Source organism: Propithecus coquereli, unplaced genomic scaffold (assembly GCF_000956105.1).
Source record: "Propithecus coquereli isolate 6110/MARCELLA unplaced genomic scaffold, Pcoq_1.0 Scaffold57, whole genome shotgun sequence".
Taxonomy (NCBI): Eukaryota; Metazoa; Chordata; class Mammalia; order Primates; family Indriidae; genus Propithecus; species Propithecus coquereli.
Genome location: NW_012151618.1, coordinates 1,379,015 through 1,395,920, shown reverse-complemented (window position 1 = coordinate 1,395,920; position 16,906 = coordinate 1,379,015). Strand labels below are relative to the sequence as shown.

Here is a 16,906-nt window from a genome sequence, read left to right as displayed (position 1 = left end):
TATGTCCTTACTCTTGAAATTTGCTCTGCTGAATGCTGTATTTTATAACACATATAATGATGTTTTCCTTCTAATTTCTCAGTTGTTAATTAACCACTCTTAATCCTTTAGTATTACTAATATTTGACAATTAAATAAAAGAAATTTTATAAGGAAACAAATAGTTGAGAAGACTGGCCCAGGAACCTATGTCAAGATGAGCTGAATTTTGGTAAATAATTTTAAGTAATTATGATGAGCTAAGTGAATTAATTTTGTGACAATTAGAGTAATTTACATGACAGGTCAAACTCATATTTAAAATATTTAGATATTTGCTTCTGTAGGTGTTACTTTAATAAAATACCAATTTAATTTTACTTGTAGTTTATCTAGTTAGTAAGAACTTTAGTAGATTTTATTGGGACAAGCTTACTGCTCTTTTGGGACCTCTTCCTGTAAGTTGTTGTAATGTTGTAGCGTGATAATCAGGATCAATAGCTTGAGCTGATACTATTTTTCTCTTCATCTCTGACTTGCACAGAGCCTCCCCTCTTTTGGGTCCAGGCATCTTTTCTGGATCTTGGTTCCATTTGTATACTTGCTTTCCTATGATCCCAAATCATAGTAGATGGTGCCTTGAATATAGCATCTGCACTTAAAGGCTGCCTAGTGCTCTGAGGAAAGCTTGCTAATTATTTTCTTACTCTACCCACCCCAAAAGGCAGAAAAGCAGCAAAATCAGTACTGTGTTCATACGTAATTTTAAGGATCAGTTATATATAAATGTATTTGTAATGAGAGCAAGTAGGTTTTTCCATAATATGTATACTCATTATAGGATCAATTTAAGAATTTTAAAATGTCCCAAAGTAGAATTTCTATTAGATCTCATCTTTTGTTTCTTCATGAATATTTGCAAGCTATCACCATTAAATTCATACATCAAAGAAAATTAATCTGAAAGATCAGAGAGACCATGTTATTCCTGACCATGATAGGATGACTCCTGTGGTTTGGGACAAGTGACATAACGTCTGCTTGATTTTAGTTTGTAAAATACACTGCTAATATTTGACCTACCTCAAAACTTATTGAGGATCTGTGAAATGTTGAGTAAGTGCCCAAAATAAAATATTATTGATTGTCTTTTTATTAAAAGTAAATCTCCTCATTAAACCAACCTGCCTTCTGTAAAGTCACAGTGCTTAAGTCTCAGGATTTTTCATTAGGAAAGACCTGTCATTAAGGATTTGTAGGTTTAATTGCTTGGCCTCCATTATTGGTGCTTGAGATAGAGAGGTTTTAGATTTTTCTATTTTTTTTGTTCTGCCTCAAAGCTCAGTTTATTTGAAGACATTTTTGAAGGCTGTTTGATCCTCACTTGAATGGAGATTTTGACTAGCTGAGTTTAATTGTCCATTTCTATGATTTCAAAGTTGTGGTTTGAGAAATAGCTAATTTTAATCATTGTCCTGTTCATCACAAATTAATGTTGGAGTAAACTTAAGTTGGAGATAAATACTTCATGAAAACTGGCTAAAGTCTGAAATAAATTACCTGTTTCATGTCCAGTAGCTCCTACTTTTCATAGTATAGTTTTGAGAAATATTTCATTCTTGAAGGCAGCATCTCACTAAAACAATTATAGTTGTTGGCAAGTTGGAAATAGTAAAGATTGTTGGATCGTTTTGATAAATTGGAAGGAACATGTTTATAGTCTACAAGTTCAATAATCTTGTGCTGTTGACCCAAAAATATGTGTTAACTGTTCATCAAGGCAAACCTGGTAAAGGCTTTACTTGTTACTACTTCAACAGTTGGAATTAGTTGCTCTTTTTACTTGATGAAACAAAACTATACCTCTGAATATTTATGGATGTTTTTTACTAAATCAGACTTGTATTCTTTCTCAGTCCAAATTAGTGAAGTTTTATCAAAACTTAAATGTAATACTGTAGTCCCCCTTTATCTGAGGAAGATACATTACAAGACCTCTGATGCCTAAAACCTTGGATAGTACTGGACCCTTTATATAGTATGTTTTTTCTATCTGACAGCCAAGATGGCTACTAAGTTACTAATGGGCAGGTACCATAGCCTGGATACACTGAAGTGATGATTCATGTCTCGGATGGCACAGAGCAGGAGGGCACAAGATTTCATCATGCAACTCAGAACAGGATGCAATTTAAAACTTACGAATTATTTCCAGAATTTTCTATTGAATATTTTCAGACCGAGGTTGCTATACATAACAAACCATGGGAAGTGAAACCACTCATAAGGGAAGACTATTATATCTACTCAAATTGTGCTCTAAAATTGGTATTTGGTGATCATGAGCAGATAACCTATGGGAAGAGCACGTCTGAGTGGTAACCAAAGCAGTTTCTCCAGTGGCCTTTTCGCATTCCCCAACAAACATATTCCACTTTTCATTTTCCTTCCTTCACCTCGCTTTGCCTCACCCTCTCATCCCTACTTATCCCTTAAGCCCACTGACGGCACCTATTAAATGGTGTTTAGGGCTGATGAATGATTGCTTCTTAATACCTTTTCCAATATGCCACAATTTAGGACACATTTTTGATTTTCTAAAACACTGTCTTAATCTGGATAATTACTAATTTGAGCCACTGTTCCAATTCTATCTCAGCATGCACTGCCAGTCTTCCCGCATCTCTTTTCTCTTACTGATTCCCCACCACAACTTGTAAGATTGGGATCAAAGAAGTCTTACTCTGTTATTGTTACAAAAACACTGATTTTATACTGCTTTACTAGTTTCAGCGTTTTAGGTAGGTAGGCCTATAGGGTTTATTCTGCAAATCACTGGTGGTCATGATAGCCATAAATGTGTGTTTGTATTATGTTATTTATCAACTAAATAGTTGGAATAAAACATCTGTTTCTTTAATATTATGCCCTTAAGTCTGTTACTGCATCTCCAGGATTTGTGATGCAAGAGGGCACTTTGCCTGTATTTAAAAGGGCCAAGAGTAAATGCCTTTCTTTGTTAAACGTGTCTATAGAGTTGGCAGTTAATGCTGAAATTTGTCAAATAGCCCTTCCAAAATTATACTTGTGAAATATACAAAAAATAAACTATCTACCTAATTTCTATTGATGTAATTTGCAGTTTTGTCTTATTTAAGTGTTATATTTTTCAGCATACTTTTTATAAAGTTGATCCCTTTAGATTTCAGCTACTACTCTATGTAGAAAGAAGTTGACTATTGTAGTGTTAGGTTTTGTTTTAATTTAAATAACGTGTTAATGGTATCCTAGCAGTCTTAACTTTTTTATTTGTAAAGGCTTTGTACTTAAACATTTGCAAATTGTCTTTTCCATCTCATGTTTAAAACACTGTAGTACAATAGTATTGGATATAGAAAGATGAATGAGACAGCTTACATTCTGAGAAATGAAATATATATACAGCAGGTCCTCAAATAACGTTTTGTTCAACAGGGTTTTGTTATAACAATGAGAAAAAAAAAATCAGTTCCCGGCTGGGGTCAATGTGTGGAGTTTGCAAGTTCTCTTCATGTCCGCTTGGGGTTTTTTCTGGGTACTCCAGTTTCCTCTCTCATCGCAAAGGTGTGTATATTAGGTTAATTGGTATGTCTAAATTGTCCCGGTCTGAGTGAGTGTGAGGGTGTGCCCTGAGCTGTGGGGGCAGGCTCCAGCCACCTGCCACCTGCGCCCCTGAACTGGAATAATTGGGTAAATAATTATTTTGTTTTTATTAATCTTTCTTAAATGTATGTATAGCTCACATTTATTTCAATGTTTAATATTAGAAATGTTTGACCATTTAGAAGTTTTGTGAGGTTTTAGAGACCAGAAATATGCCATAAGTATTTAACTCTTGTTTATATCAGTTAACCTAGTGTGGAGTTGGTTTTGTTATACATCATTTCACTTAAATGGTTCATAGGTTCAGATTGCAAGAACCTATGAACAACATTAAGTGAAGACTTAACTCTATGTATATAATTTAATGCAAGGTAGAAAATACTACATTCTTTAAGAGAGGAAGAAACAGAATTCCAGGAAGTCTAGACTAGGGATGAGTTACTCAACTTACAGGATAAATAGAATGAGTGGTAGATCAGGGAAGAGTTTTAGAGATGACTTTGAGAGATGGGTTACTGTAGGGGTCGGGGCAGGGAGGTAGAAGCGAGGAAGAAGAGCATTTTAAATAGAAGGAATGTTATTTTCAAAAAGGCAAGGAGTCGGGAAAATAGGACCTGTATAAGGAAGTTTGGTGGGAGAACATGGCATATGCAGGAACTTGATTTTTCTCCCTTAAACCTGTTCTTTCTTCCATTTTTTCAACTCGGTAAATGATACCACCATACATTTACCCACTCAGGTACTCACACCAACCTTGGAGTCATCCTTAGTTCCTCCTGTGAGGAGGCAGTGACCAACATCCACCAAAATATACTGGATTTGTCCATTTCTCTTCACTGCTGGCACCACATCCCAAACCACTAATATTCCTACCTGGACAACTGCTATAGCTCCTAACATCACTTTCCGCTCCTGCTCCCTTGTCCACATTATGCAACCTCCCCCGACCCCCTGCTTCCATTCTTAGTGTAGCAGCCACAGTGAGTTTTTAAACATGTACATCATACATAACCTCTAAAACCCTTGAAGGTCATTCCTGCCTGTGTTCAACAGTTGTTTCTTCTCCATTAAGCACTTCCCCTGGTTCGTAGCCTGTCTAGCTCTTTTCCATTCTCATTTCAGCTCAACTTTTAACTTCCTAGGAGCTCTAATTATTGCATTGCATCCCTAGCACCTAGAAACAGTTTATACATACTCAAATACTTGTTGAATGAATAAAGTGAAACAGAATATTGTGGGAAACCAGATTAAGGACTTGGATGCAGAGAGATACTTGATTCTGGGTCCAGGCCTTTATACTCAATGTTTCTGTGAATGAAAAAAATGTCAAAGAGCTTTGCTTTCATAAGCCTCACGCATCACTGAAATTGGTATACCTGATTTTCTAACATAAGGACATACTAAGTGTTCACTGCTCTTCTGCTGGTGTGTGATCGTAACCTTGCAAGCGTTCTGTATCTGATTTCCAAGGCTTCTTGCTACCCCATTACCAATAACTTAGTAAGGCTAATTGGAGTTCTGTGGGCCCCAGCTTTTCTGCATCTATACAAGCTAATATTTCTAATAACCTTGTCTATAAATGTAAGTCACTAGTTGAGTTATTACAGAAATGACCACTATAGAGCAGCTAAATTTTAATTTAAGGATAAAGACCTGAGGCAGAGATGCCAGTGAGCAGCTTTCTGTCAGACCAAGCCTGTAAGTTACAGAATACTAATAATTATATCTTCCTTAATTCTCAAACACTTTAATATCAATATTATGAGAAGCTGCAATCACTATAAATATACTTGATAAAAGAAAGACTTAATATGTTATTTTTAGAAAATTGGCAGACACTACTGATTGTAAACGTCTGACTTGATACCTATGAGTTAGGTTGGTGGCACAAGTGTTACCAACCAGGATAAGAGGATGGTTATAGGCAAAACAAAAAGTACTAAAGAAAAACCAAAGATACAAAGGAGAAAGGAGGGCAAGAGCTGGGATGATCAGCCTTGGCATGTCTTTCAAAGAATCAGTGGGTGAGTGGCTAGAGGTCAGGTGAACAAAAGACACTGAATGACCCTAGTCCTATCCAGAGGAGAGGGGCGTTAATGAGGTCATTTTCCAGAAGAAAAGAGGGTATGAAGGAAAGAGGGTAGAGGTTTGAGAAGTGTGCTTAATGGTTCAGAAGAATCTTTACAACTTTGTAAAAGCATGTATGTACATTAACTGACCTAGAAGGATCTCTAAGTTTAAAAATGGTTTCTTTGTGATTATTGCTTAAATTCATAACTATTTTTGTAAGAGAACCGAATGGAGCAAATGCTGTCAAGCAGAAGGCTCAACCACTGGGTGAAGAACGGTAGAACTGAAACTTGGTTCTAAATTAAATTCCTATTAGACTTCTTTTCTTGCTCCTTCCATCTTTTCAGTCAAAATTATGCTTGTATGTTACTCTGGAGTAAAGTAGTACAGAAGAACATAGTGAAAAGCCAAAAATCATAAAATATACCTCTCTGCCACCAAGTTTAGCTCCCTAAAGGGAACACTACTTGGAATACTCAGTCTATGTGTTTTTCTGATAGTTGCCTCCATATATTTCAGTAGCATTTTATACCATTGTTTCTTGTTTTCTTACTTAACTTTAGACATAAGTGAATGACTGATAGGTGAAGATTTAGCTCACAGCACTTCTCACCTCTCTTTCCCACCCTCCTCCTGGTATCATCACTGCTTTCGATTCCTTTATAAGCTTCCTTTACAATGTTTAATAATACGATTTCACCTTTCTTATTCCATTCTCCGTGGCCAGTATTTCTTGGCTCTCTGCTGTGTAAGATGGCAATACTGACACCCTTACCATTCCCCTGACGCTCTTGCTTTCTTTCAATTTTTGTCATCTGTGTTTTTACAATTACATTGTCGAGCTGGATTACACCGGCCTTCTATTTTACGATTATTAGTAGTGCTCCCAACTTTATAGTTCACTGAAGATCACAGTTTATACTATGATTACATTTCCCTATATAGCTTTTTGTTTTTCCTGGTGATTCTAATTATTTTTCCCCTTGTACTTTTGGCTTCTATCATAGCCACAATTATTTTAATCTCCTATCATATCAAGTATCTATAGAGTCTTCCTTTTGCTACAGAAAACTCCCCTGGAGGCCACTTCTCCCTTGCTTCAATCTGAGCTTGTTGCTTTCTTACCGTAATAAACAGCTGTCATCCTAGGACGTGGCTGCTCTCCTGAGCTGAGTCCGTCATTTTCTGGATTCCATGTATGGCAGCCATTGCTTTTTGCCTATGTCTTAGGTCAGGTTCCCTAGAAGAAGTAGAAGTTCTTTATTTAAAAAATATATATGTGATAGTTACATATACATAGTAAGTGTCTTTCCCTAATCTGTGGCTTGTCTTAGTTTGTGATATCTGTTAATACCCTAATACTTATATTTTAGAACTTAAACATTATCTTTGTGAAAAGTGAATATACCCCTCCCCCACATTATGTTAATTGTTCCATCCTCTAAGACAATAACCATTTCCGTATAACACTGTTTTAGCACTTAATCACTGCATTTTAAGTACCTTCATTCAGTTAACGTCCCTTATAAGACAGGTATTTTGTTATTTTGCCCTAGCACTTAGCCCAGTGCCTGGCCAATAAATATTTTCTGGAAAAAATCTATATTCTTGAGATTGTAGTTCACTACTATACCACTTTATAATGATCAGGGTTCTTAATCACAAATATGTAATTTTGGCTTATTATAACAGAAAAGGAATTTATCAAAAGTTACCAGATCACTTACAAACTTGTTGGAAAGGCTGAAGAAACAGTCTTGTAAATCTTCCAGGAGCAGCCCCAGAAACACGTTACAGCAATGATCTGATAATGGAAACTGCTGCTGCTTGCTGTTGCTGCTATTGCCACCAGCAGACATTGAAAACCAGGAGCTCGATTTTTAGGTAGCCAGTGTTGTCCCCAAAACTTGCCCATCTCTGCTGTTGTGCTTAGCAAATGGAAGTTCTGGGCAGAACCTGTTTCCCTCACATTTGCTCACTTTTGAATCCTAAGTTTTTTGTTTTTGAGACAGAGTCTCACTCTGTCACTAAGGCTAGAGTGCAATGGAGTCATCATAGCTCACTGCAGCTTCCAACACCTGGGCTCAAGTAACCCCACTTCTGCCTCCTGAGAAGCTGGGACTACAGGCACATGCCACCATGCCCAGCTAATTTTTTATATTTTTTGTAAAGACAGGGTCTTGCAATGTTGTTGCTCTGATTTTTTTTTTTTTTAAATCAGCGAGCAGGACTAATGTGGAAATTTCCCAAAAATATAGAAAAGATGACAGGCAAACATAAATATGACAGGCGTCGTACCTTCCTATATACCTCTTCCATATAACACTGCAGTATTGTCAGTCAACTACTTTAGTGTGTGAGAACTTCAGAGAGTGGTAAAAATCCAGTATCTCCTTACTCATTTGATTCAACATGCCTTAATCATTAAACAGGGCTCTATACAGCACTACCCAGCCAGGTAGTATACCCAAATAGGTCAATACACTTTTATAGTTCTAATCTTTGAGTTATTATCCTTTCTTGATGACATCTAAGTTCATTTTGTTACCCATCAAAAATGCTCTTTCAGAAGTCACTCGATTCTTGATATAGCTTTCATTGGATCCTGTAACACAACAGAATCAGGCAGTCCAGGCAGGGAGTAAATAAGTTGGGAGAGGTAGGACTCAAAATTGGATTCATAATATCTTAAAATTGTATAGCACAGTCGAGTTTCCAATATACTTTTTCATTTATCTTATTTGAACCCCTCAATGACGATACACATAACAGTTGACTTTTTGCTGATTAAAAAAGATAAGCTCGGCCAAATGTGGAGTCTCATGCCTATAATCCCAGTGCTTTGAGAGGCTGAGGTGGGAGGATTGCTTGAGGCCAGGAGTTCGAGACCAGTCTGGGCAACGTAGTGAGATCCCATCTCTAAAATAAATTTTTAAAAATATTAGCCAAGTGCAGAGCTATGCACCTGTAGTCCCAGCTACTAGGGAGGCTGAGCTGGGAGGATTGCTTCAACTTGGGAATTTGAGGTTGCAGTGAGCTGTGATCGTGCCACTGCACTCCAGCCTGGGCAACAGAGTGAAACCCTATCTGTAAAAAATATTAATATATACATAAATAAAAAGAGTCAGTTTTTTTACTGTTGGAGTGAGAGTTCACAGAAAGTGAAAGCAAGGGGAGGAGGCTGGAATGATCCATGTGGTAATAAATTAGAGTTGGAGACATCATTGTGAACTCATTTTTAGCTTAATATAGACATAGGTGGCTACATACAGATATGTGTACATACACAGGTTAGTATACACACATTTCCTTGCTCTGTAGCTGAGAGGGCCTAAAAGTAGCAATAAGGCCCAAATCTTGGTTTCTAATACCATTCTCCAATGAAAGGCTTCTTAGAGAAATGGTTGATTCTAAGATTGGGTGAGGAAATATACAAAATGAGCCTGGAGCATCTCATAGTGCTAGAAAGTAAGGAAGTAATCCAAAACAAAATACACACAATGGTGGGGGTATGTGGGACACAGGGCCAACTCGAAGAGGTGGAGCATAACTTCTTACTCTAAGTTTGGGTTTCACATAGTAACTTCTTTCAAAAGAGTATAGTATGGAAAAGGGGACTGTAGTATCAATTTGCTAGAGCTGTGGTTTAAACAACAGAAATTTATTTTGTTACAATTCTGGAGGCTAGAATTCCAAGGTCAAGAGGTTGGCAGAGTTGTTTTTTTCTGAGGCCTCTTTCCTGGCTTGTAGATGGCCATCTTCTCCCTATGTGTTCACACGGTCTTCCTTGCGTACATATCTGTGTCCTAATCGTCTCTCTGTCTCTCTCTCTCTCTCTTTTTTTTTTTTACAAAAGTTTATTCTTAAATGTACAATAGACTTCAAGACGACACTTCATTTTAGCTATCGGTAGCAAAAGATGTTATGGCAGGGAATACAGATGTTTAAACAGGAATCAAGGGTCACTATCGCCTTATGCACAAGGAACACCTTACTTTTTGCCAGATTTCTTAATTCCACCTATGGCCAGGGGACCCTTCCCATGGCCTTTGCTTTTAGCTCCGAGTTTCTTCTGCTCCTCTTTTTGTTTCTGCTTGAGCGCCTTATCTTCCTCATCCTTCTCCTTTCCTTGCTTCTTGGGCTGTTTCAGGGGCTTTTCCTTGCCATCTTTGTGGCCAGACAGGGCGCTGCTGCCCCTTCCCCAGACCCTGCCACCACTAATCTTCTCTTTTTATAAGGACACCAGTCACATTGAATTAAGTCCATTGACCTCATTTTAACTCTAAGTACAGTCACATTCTAAGGTACCGGGAGTTAGGACTTCAACATATGAATTTTGCAGGAGGGGAAAAACAACTTTACAGTGAAGTAACCTGATAAACACTACCTGAACCAGAGAATCAAGGTCAATATCAATAGGGATAAATCACGTTGATAATATGATCTTTGATATGATGTGATGAAAATGGTACTTTACCTCTGTGTTCTTCCTCGCAAAAACCTATAACCCCAGTCTAGTCAAGACAAATCCCAATTGAGCCACATTCTACAAAATACTTGACCTGTAAGTCTTCAAAATTGTCATCAAAAACAAGGGAAGCCTGAGAAACTGTCAGCCAGGGAGATCCTAATGAGACATGATGACTAAATGTAACGCAGTATCCTGGATACGATCATGAAACAGAAAAAGGACGTTGGGTAAAACTACAGAAACCTGAGTAAAGTACGGAGTTTAGTTAATGAATCACTATTGGTTGATTAATTGTAAGAAGTATATATACTATACTAATATAGGATAGGGGAATGATAGGGGAAACTGGTCACAGAGTATGTGGGACCACTCTGTATTATCTTTGCAATTTTTCTGTAAATCTAAAACTGTTCTAAAATAAAAAAGTTATTAAAAAAAAAAAAAAAAAAAGAGCTCGCCTGACTTGCTCCAGGTTAGAACCGGGATAGAATCTAGGTCATCTGAATCTAAGTCATTTTCACTACTTAAGAGCTTCCACCCATCGCAGCATACAATGGAGAAAAACAAAACATTGTCACATGGAAGGCAAAGTGTGTCTGTGGTTATTGGAAGTACAGGATGAGAGGGGCTAGTAAGTACTATAAAATTGAGTAATTCAGGAAGATCAAGGCAATGTAAAAGCAGGTAAGTGCTACGGAGTTGGGCTGGAAGTATTTCGAGATCCAGACAAATCAACTGATTGAAGGAATCAGGTGCTGTAGAGCTGGGCATAGAGCTGCAGAAGCTGGTCAGACAGCAGGTAGTCAGGACATAGGCTAGAAGACTGGAAAACAAAGGACCAGAGATCAGACAGACATTTTGGAACACGCAAGATTAGACTCTAGAATTAGAGTAATAGGCACTGGGAATACAAATAATAGTAATGATAATAGTTTACATTTATAATATAGTTTACATATAAAATTTTCACATATATTATTTATTTGATAAGTGAATTAAATATTGTACCTTTTGAGTTAAGTACAGTACTTTTTATAATTCCCCCTAAGCTCACAGGTGAGGGGAGCTGGGATAGCTGGCTGGAGTCAGCACAGTGAAGAGGGACGATCCAAGCAGTTCCTGATACTTGTCTCCCATCTTTCAAAAGTCTTTTTGGTCAGCCTTACTCTATTCGTGTTTTGTTTTTCTGCTTCACAGCTTTGTATCCTCATGCTGCGTCTCTACATGTCCTTCAATCATAAATGATCTCCCATCATATCACCATTTGGATCTCTCAGTGAGCTATTTGGAATTCTTCCCCACACACTCACCTGTCACGTATGCCCAGTACCTAGTCCTCCGAAACATTAAATATTAGGATATGTAAATGTCAATTAATGTACTATAACCAGTAACACAGCAGTTTGCTTCTGCCTCTAGAACTGGGCCAATCTTACAGAATTAGAATTACTACTATATATGCTCATGCAGCACGGACTGCCCCTTCCCCTCCCCCGGCAGCCGCCCTTGCAGTGGGCTCCTCTAGGCCAGGGACCTGAGAACTTTATCAACTTAAAATAAAATACACTGTCCTCTAGCTACTCTTTGAGCCTAATCCCTTGGAAATTGTATCTATTGCTGGTTTTCATACTTCACTAATGACAAAGTGCTTGAGACTGTGAATATATACATGTAAGGCAGAAGAGGCCCCCATCAGGGCTTCCTGTTGCTTCTTCTGGCTTTTAAGTCTGCTCTTTTTCTGAATGAGGTAAGGTAAGGTCAAGAGTACACAGCTCTTCTCCTCCTCCTCATCCCCACTACCTTCCTCTTACTAGGGCCCCAAATATTTGAGTGGTCGAATGCATGTGTTCAGGAATTATAAAAGGATGGTACCAATTTCCTTTTCTCTCATCATTAAGAAAAAGCATTCACACGTTTAAGAACTCTTTCAGATTTTGGCTTTTTTTACTCAGTATACTCAGCATTGGTCAAGTCCTCAGAGGTAGGTATTATCTGAAGGGTGAGAAAACAGAGTGGCTACCAGCTTACCCAAGGCATGAAGAAACTGCAAGGGGTGGAAGCCAGGCCTCCAAAATCTCAGTCCAGTGCTCTTTCTGTTCCACTGGTCATAACTATACCTGTGTTCTCTTTTTATGTATGGGTGTAGAAAGGGTGAGACCGAGAAACATGGAAGAAATTTGATTTTAGACTGGGAAGAAACAGAGACAATTCTGTAGGCCTTTAGACTCTGCAGCTATTCCCTCTGGCGTTTCTGAGGAGATCGTGGGCCAGCGAGCAAGAGGAGGAGAGGTCTGGCCCCTTCTCCCTTCTGCCTTTCAGTGAACGGTCTTTTTTCAGATACACATGCCCCAGCACACACGTCACCAGGAGCCCGGCTGTGAGAGTTGTTCTTCATAGAAATGGTCCTAGATTAGCATGACAGGCACTGGACCACTTACAGTTCAAAGAAATAAGTGAGCACAGTAAAAAGAGGCTGGGATTAATATATATATATATATTTAAATATATATATGAGGATTATTCAACTAGAATCAAAAGTGAGGGTGGGAGGAGGTAGAGGGCGAAGACAGCGGAGGGTTGGGGGTAGAAAGACCACTCTGCTTGATGTGCAGGGATAACCGCTAGGAGAGTGAGGGCTTTGACGTTTCAATACAGAGTTAAATTGCAGGTATAGATTTTCCACTTAGACTTGGCATTTTCAGGTGGCACCATGAAGCTGACAATCACCAGGGGGGAACAGGACCGGAAAGAGAGCTGGGACAGAAGGTTAGCTGTACCTCTCTGCAAACGCACAGGTCTAGGAAAAAGATTCCTGGGCTGTCCCCTGGGGGTATCTTGTTTCAAGGTCGCTTAAGTTTCTGTAGCTTAGAACCGGCCCCTAAGCTCTGGCATCATGAGACTGCTGCAGATGCCGAGGTGTTGGGAGTGACCTTGGTGATCCATCTTCACCTCAAATTCCCGGTCCTGCACTGCCCAGCTTTCAGGTCACTGCTGTTGACAAGGCTACTCGGGAGTTCTAGGTTATTTTCCGGCCCTAAATCCGCTTCCTAGAAATGCTTGGGAGGAAGGAGAAGCAGCCTAGCAGCTCCTAGTCGTTCACCTGGACACAGTGACAGCCCTGCTGCCCCTGCCCCTGCCTCGGGTCGGGCTCTTCTTTACGGTGCAGGGCTCGCGGCGTCCGCGTTGCGCCGCGCCCCGGGGTGGGAGTCCTGGGCGGGTGTCTGAGCCGCGGCGGCGCAGGCTGGTAGGCTGATGCTGCTCCGTGCCCGCAGCCGATGGGAGGCAGCGTGAGCCCGAGAGAGCCCGGAGCAGCCGCGGTGGCAACGCTCGGGCACAGCCTCCTCCCGCTCCCACAATGCACAGGGCGGCGGCGGCGGCGGCAGCATCACGGGCCGCCGAGGTGGCTGAGGCGGCGGCGGCGACCCGGAGGACCCGGGGCACGCGGAGCGCTCGCGGCGGCTCGCGGCGAGCCCGAGAGTGATGGCGAGGCCCCCGCGGGCCGCCCGCGCCTGAGGCGCCCCACCCCGCCCCGCCCGGCGCGGCCCGCCCAGCCCGGCCCAGCCCTGCCCCGCTCCCTGCCGGCGCTGCCGGGCGCTTCCTAGTCGGCGCGGGCGGCCGCCCAGGCGAGGTGCGGCCTCCGCACAGGCGGGGGGCGTCGGCTCGCGGGGCCCGCCATGGCCGCGTCGGAGCTCTACACAAAGGTAACGCGCCCCGCGGGCCGGCGCCCTGGGGAGGGGCCCGCGCCGCGCCGCCAGCTGTCAGGCTGGGGAGGGGGCGGGAGCGCGAGGGCCGGGGCAGGCCCTGCCTGCACCCCTCTTCCAAGCGTTTCAACACCCTCGGCCCCGCGCGCCTGTCGTTCGCTGTGGCACCTTCCTCTTTTGGGCGTTGATGATTAAGGCAGCGGAGGGAGGCCTGTCTCCGGGGTCTCTCGGACCCCCTGCCACGCTTCTTGAGCTGGGGGCAGAGCGGATTTACGCGTGGAAAGGGGGCCACCGTGTGTATTTGGTAGGGCTGGCCTGGGCCAGATAGCCTAGTCCCCCGGCTTGGCTGAGGAAAAATCCCGGCTGGTGGGAGGTGATGATCTGGTGGATCTGATGGTCTCTCATGGGGACACGCGCTTAAAATAACGTCCTGTGTTGGCATGCGGTGCCACTTCTACCGCCAGCCAACCTTTCTGTGAGGTTATTTGAATCCCTGCAGACGGTGCCCAGTCGATTTTTACCTTTAGCTGCCCGGTTTCAGATTGCTGCCCTGGGGCGGCTGAGCCCCTGGGGAAGATGCCGCCAGATAAAAGCGAGCTGATTCACCGGCTGGGATGGTCGGCACTCATTCGCCCATTTGCCGATGGGAGTTTGCAACCTGCGTGTAATTCCGTAGAGCCTTGTTAGCCTCCAAGTCTTCACCATCCTCTAGGGCAAGCCTTTTTCTTCTGGGTTTAGTTTAAGGGAAGTGGCAGCCTTTTCTTTTTTAAACTGACACTAATATTCTCAGGCTCTGGTAATCCATGAATGGCATATTTTGGAGAACTGTCCCTTCGAAGACTGTTCTGAAAATTGGTCTTGGGCAGTGTGTGAATGTGTGTAATCATGGCATTTTATCCTATAGCTCATGTGTAGGTAATCGTTTTGCCAACTCTTGATTACCTCTAATTCCAGTTAACAGAATTGCCTTAATTTTTCAAGTTAGCACTTGTAATAGAATCTTCATTTAGATTCCTGGAATCATTGATTCCAAATATGACTCAAGTAATCCCAGGGATCAAGCTGCAGCATGTTATAGAGAAAAGAGATCTGGACTGGGCATCAAGAGACACGGATTCTGGCCTGGACATTTTCACTTATTAACTGTGTGACCTTGGGCAAGTCACTTAACCTCTCTGGTTCAGTTTCCACATGTGTAAATGGACTGAATTATAATTATAATTATATCCCTGCATTCTGTACAAGCTGTTGTGAGGATCAAACTTTATAATAGTTGTGAAAGCTTTTTGTAGCCTATGAATTTCTCTACAAATACGAGGTATATGATTAATTCCTTCAACCATGAAATGAGAAGCTTCATTAAGCATTCTCTGGGACCTCTTTCTTTCAAGCCTTAGATTTAAGAACTGCACAGTTGGAACTTCTCTCTAAACTTAGTAATTTCTTTAGGCTTTTGTAGATCTCTAAGGTATGAATGAATATAATTTGGAAACTGATTAAAAGTTACTTTATTATTATAACAAACACTTAATATAGTGCTAACTTTGTGCCGGGTACTGTTGATCTATGTGTTTTAAAAGTACTAACTCATTTAATCCTCATAAGAAACTTATGAGGTAGATACTAAGAAATATTAGGTATTTTCACTTGAGGAAATATCAGTCTGTAAACATTCTTTACTTTGTGTAGCCACTAACTCCCCCTACCCCTCTGTGGCGAGCAGTCCATCTTTGAGCTACCTAATAGTAGGCTGCTTAAGTAGAGACTGATTGGATAATAAACTGTCGTCGGATTTTGGATCAACTTTTTTCCTCCCAAGATAATTTGGGAGAAAAAAATTGAAAAGATATTCTGATTTTTAAATTGTAAGGTTCTGGCCTTCGGTCATAGCTTTATCACAGTCTGTTTTAAAATTTGCCATTTAGTCATTGTAAAGACGAACTGTTTTAGACATCAGGATTGAAGTTGGGACTTACCCTGCTTTCTCCTAAATATACTTATGCCTTAGAATAGTCTGGTCACTTGGTTATTTGTTGGTTAATTATTTTTGTGATGTGCCTTAGCTTAATGGCGGGCATAAATATTTATCTGACATCCTGTGTTCCAGGTACTCTGCTTAATGTTGGGTGGTTCTAACAATGAACAAGACACAGTCCCATCTCTCAAGGGGCTTACAGTCTGCTTCTTATATTCTTGACCCACTTTGAATCTACAAAGGCATAAATAACCTACTGTTATCTCAACAGCAAGCAGACAGCTGGTATGGTATTTATTAGTAGAAGTTAGGGAATGGGTTGAGACATGGGGAAGGTTGCAGTGATTCCAGAGATAAAAGCTAGGGTAGTGATTATTAGGGGAAGAGGGAAATCATTAAAAGTAGTGGATAAACACAAGGATCTTTCCCTTGTGGAGGATTACAGGGAAGGAAGTCCTGGGGTAGATTACAAGGAAAGATGTGTTAGTGACATGCCATAATTATGGTATTCAACATTGTCGTTACATCTGAAAAGTGCCCTTTTAAAAAATGTCATTCAGATCTTAAAGGCAGATTTTGATGTGTGATACAGATCAGCTCCTATTACAGTGAAGGACAAGAGACTGTTCAATTTTTTCTTTTTAGCTAGAATGATAATGGTTTTGTCACACCAATTTCGCAAGGTTTACATTTTATAAAATTTTCCAGCGGTATAAATATTTTAAGGTCAATAGCTAGGTTCCTTGGATATAACATTTCTAGAAACTAACATTTTGGTTAAAACATGTTTATAGATTTTTTTTTACGTAACAGTTTTATTAAAATATAATTCATGTATGATATAATTCATAAATTCATACTTTATGCCAATAAAGTATATAATTTCTCAGCTACTTGGGAGGTTGAGGTGGGAGGATTGCTTGAGGATAGAAGTTTGAGACCAGCCTGGGTAGCATAGCGAGATGCCATCTGTAAAAATAATTAGCCAGGTGTGGTGGCATGAACCTGTAGTCCCAGCAACTTGGGAGGCTGAGGTGGGAGGATCCCTTGAGCCCAAGAATTCGAGGC

The 16,906-nt window shown here is 40.7% G+C and overlaps 1 protein-coding gene across 1 annotated transcript in view; it reads left to right on the top strand.

Annotated features, from left to right (window-relative positions):
• The first annotated feature begins 13,768 nt into the window (after positions 1-13,768).
• The window catches only part of MYO5A (myosin VA (heavy chain 12, myoxin)), a 192,480-nt gene continuing 189,342 nt past the window's right edge, over positions 13,769-16,906 (top strand). The window contains exon 1 of the mRNA XM_012658084.1: positions 13,769-13,863. Coding sequence (XP_012513538.1) covers positions 13,837-13,863 — 27 coding nt within the window. The 5' untranslated portion in view covers positions 13,769-13,836. The remainder of the gene's footprint in view (positions 13,864-16,906) is intronic.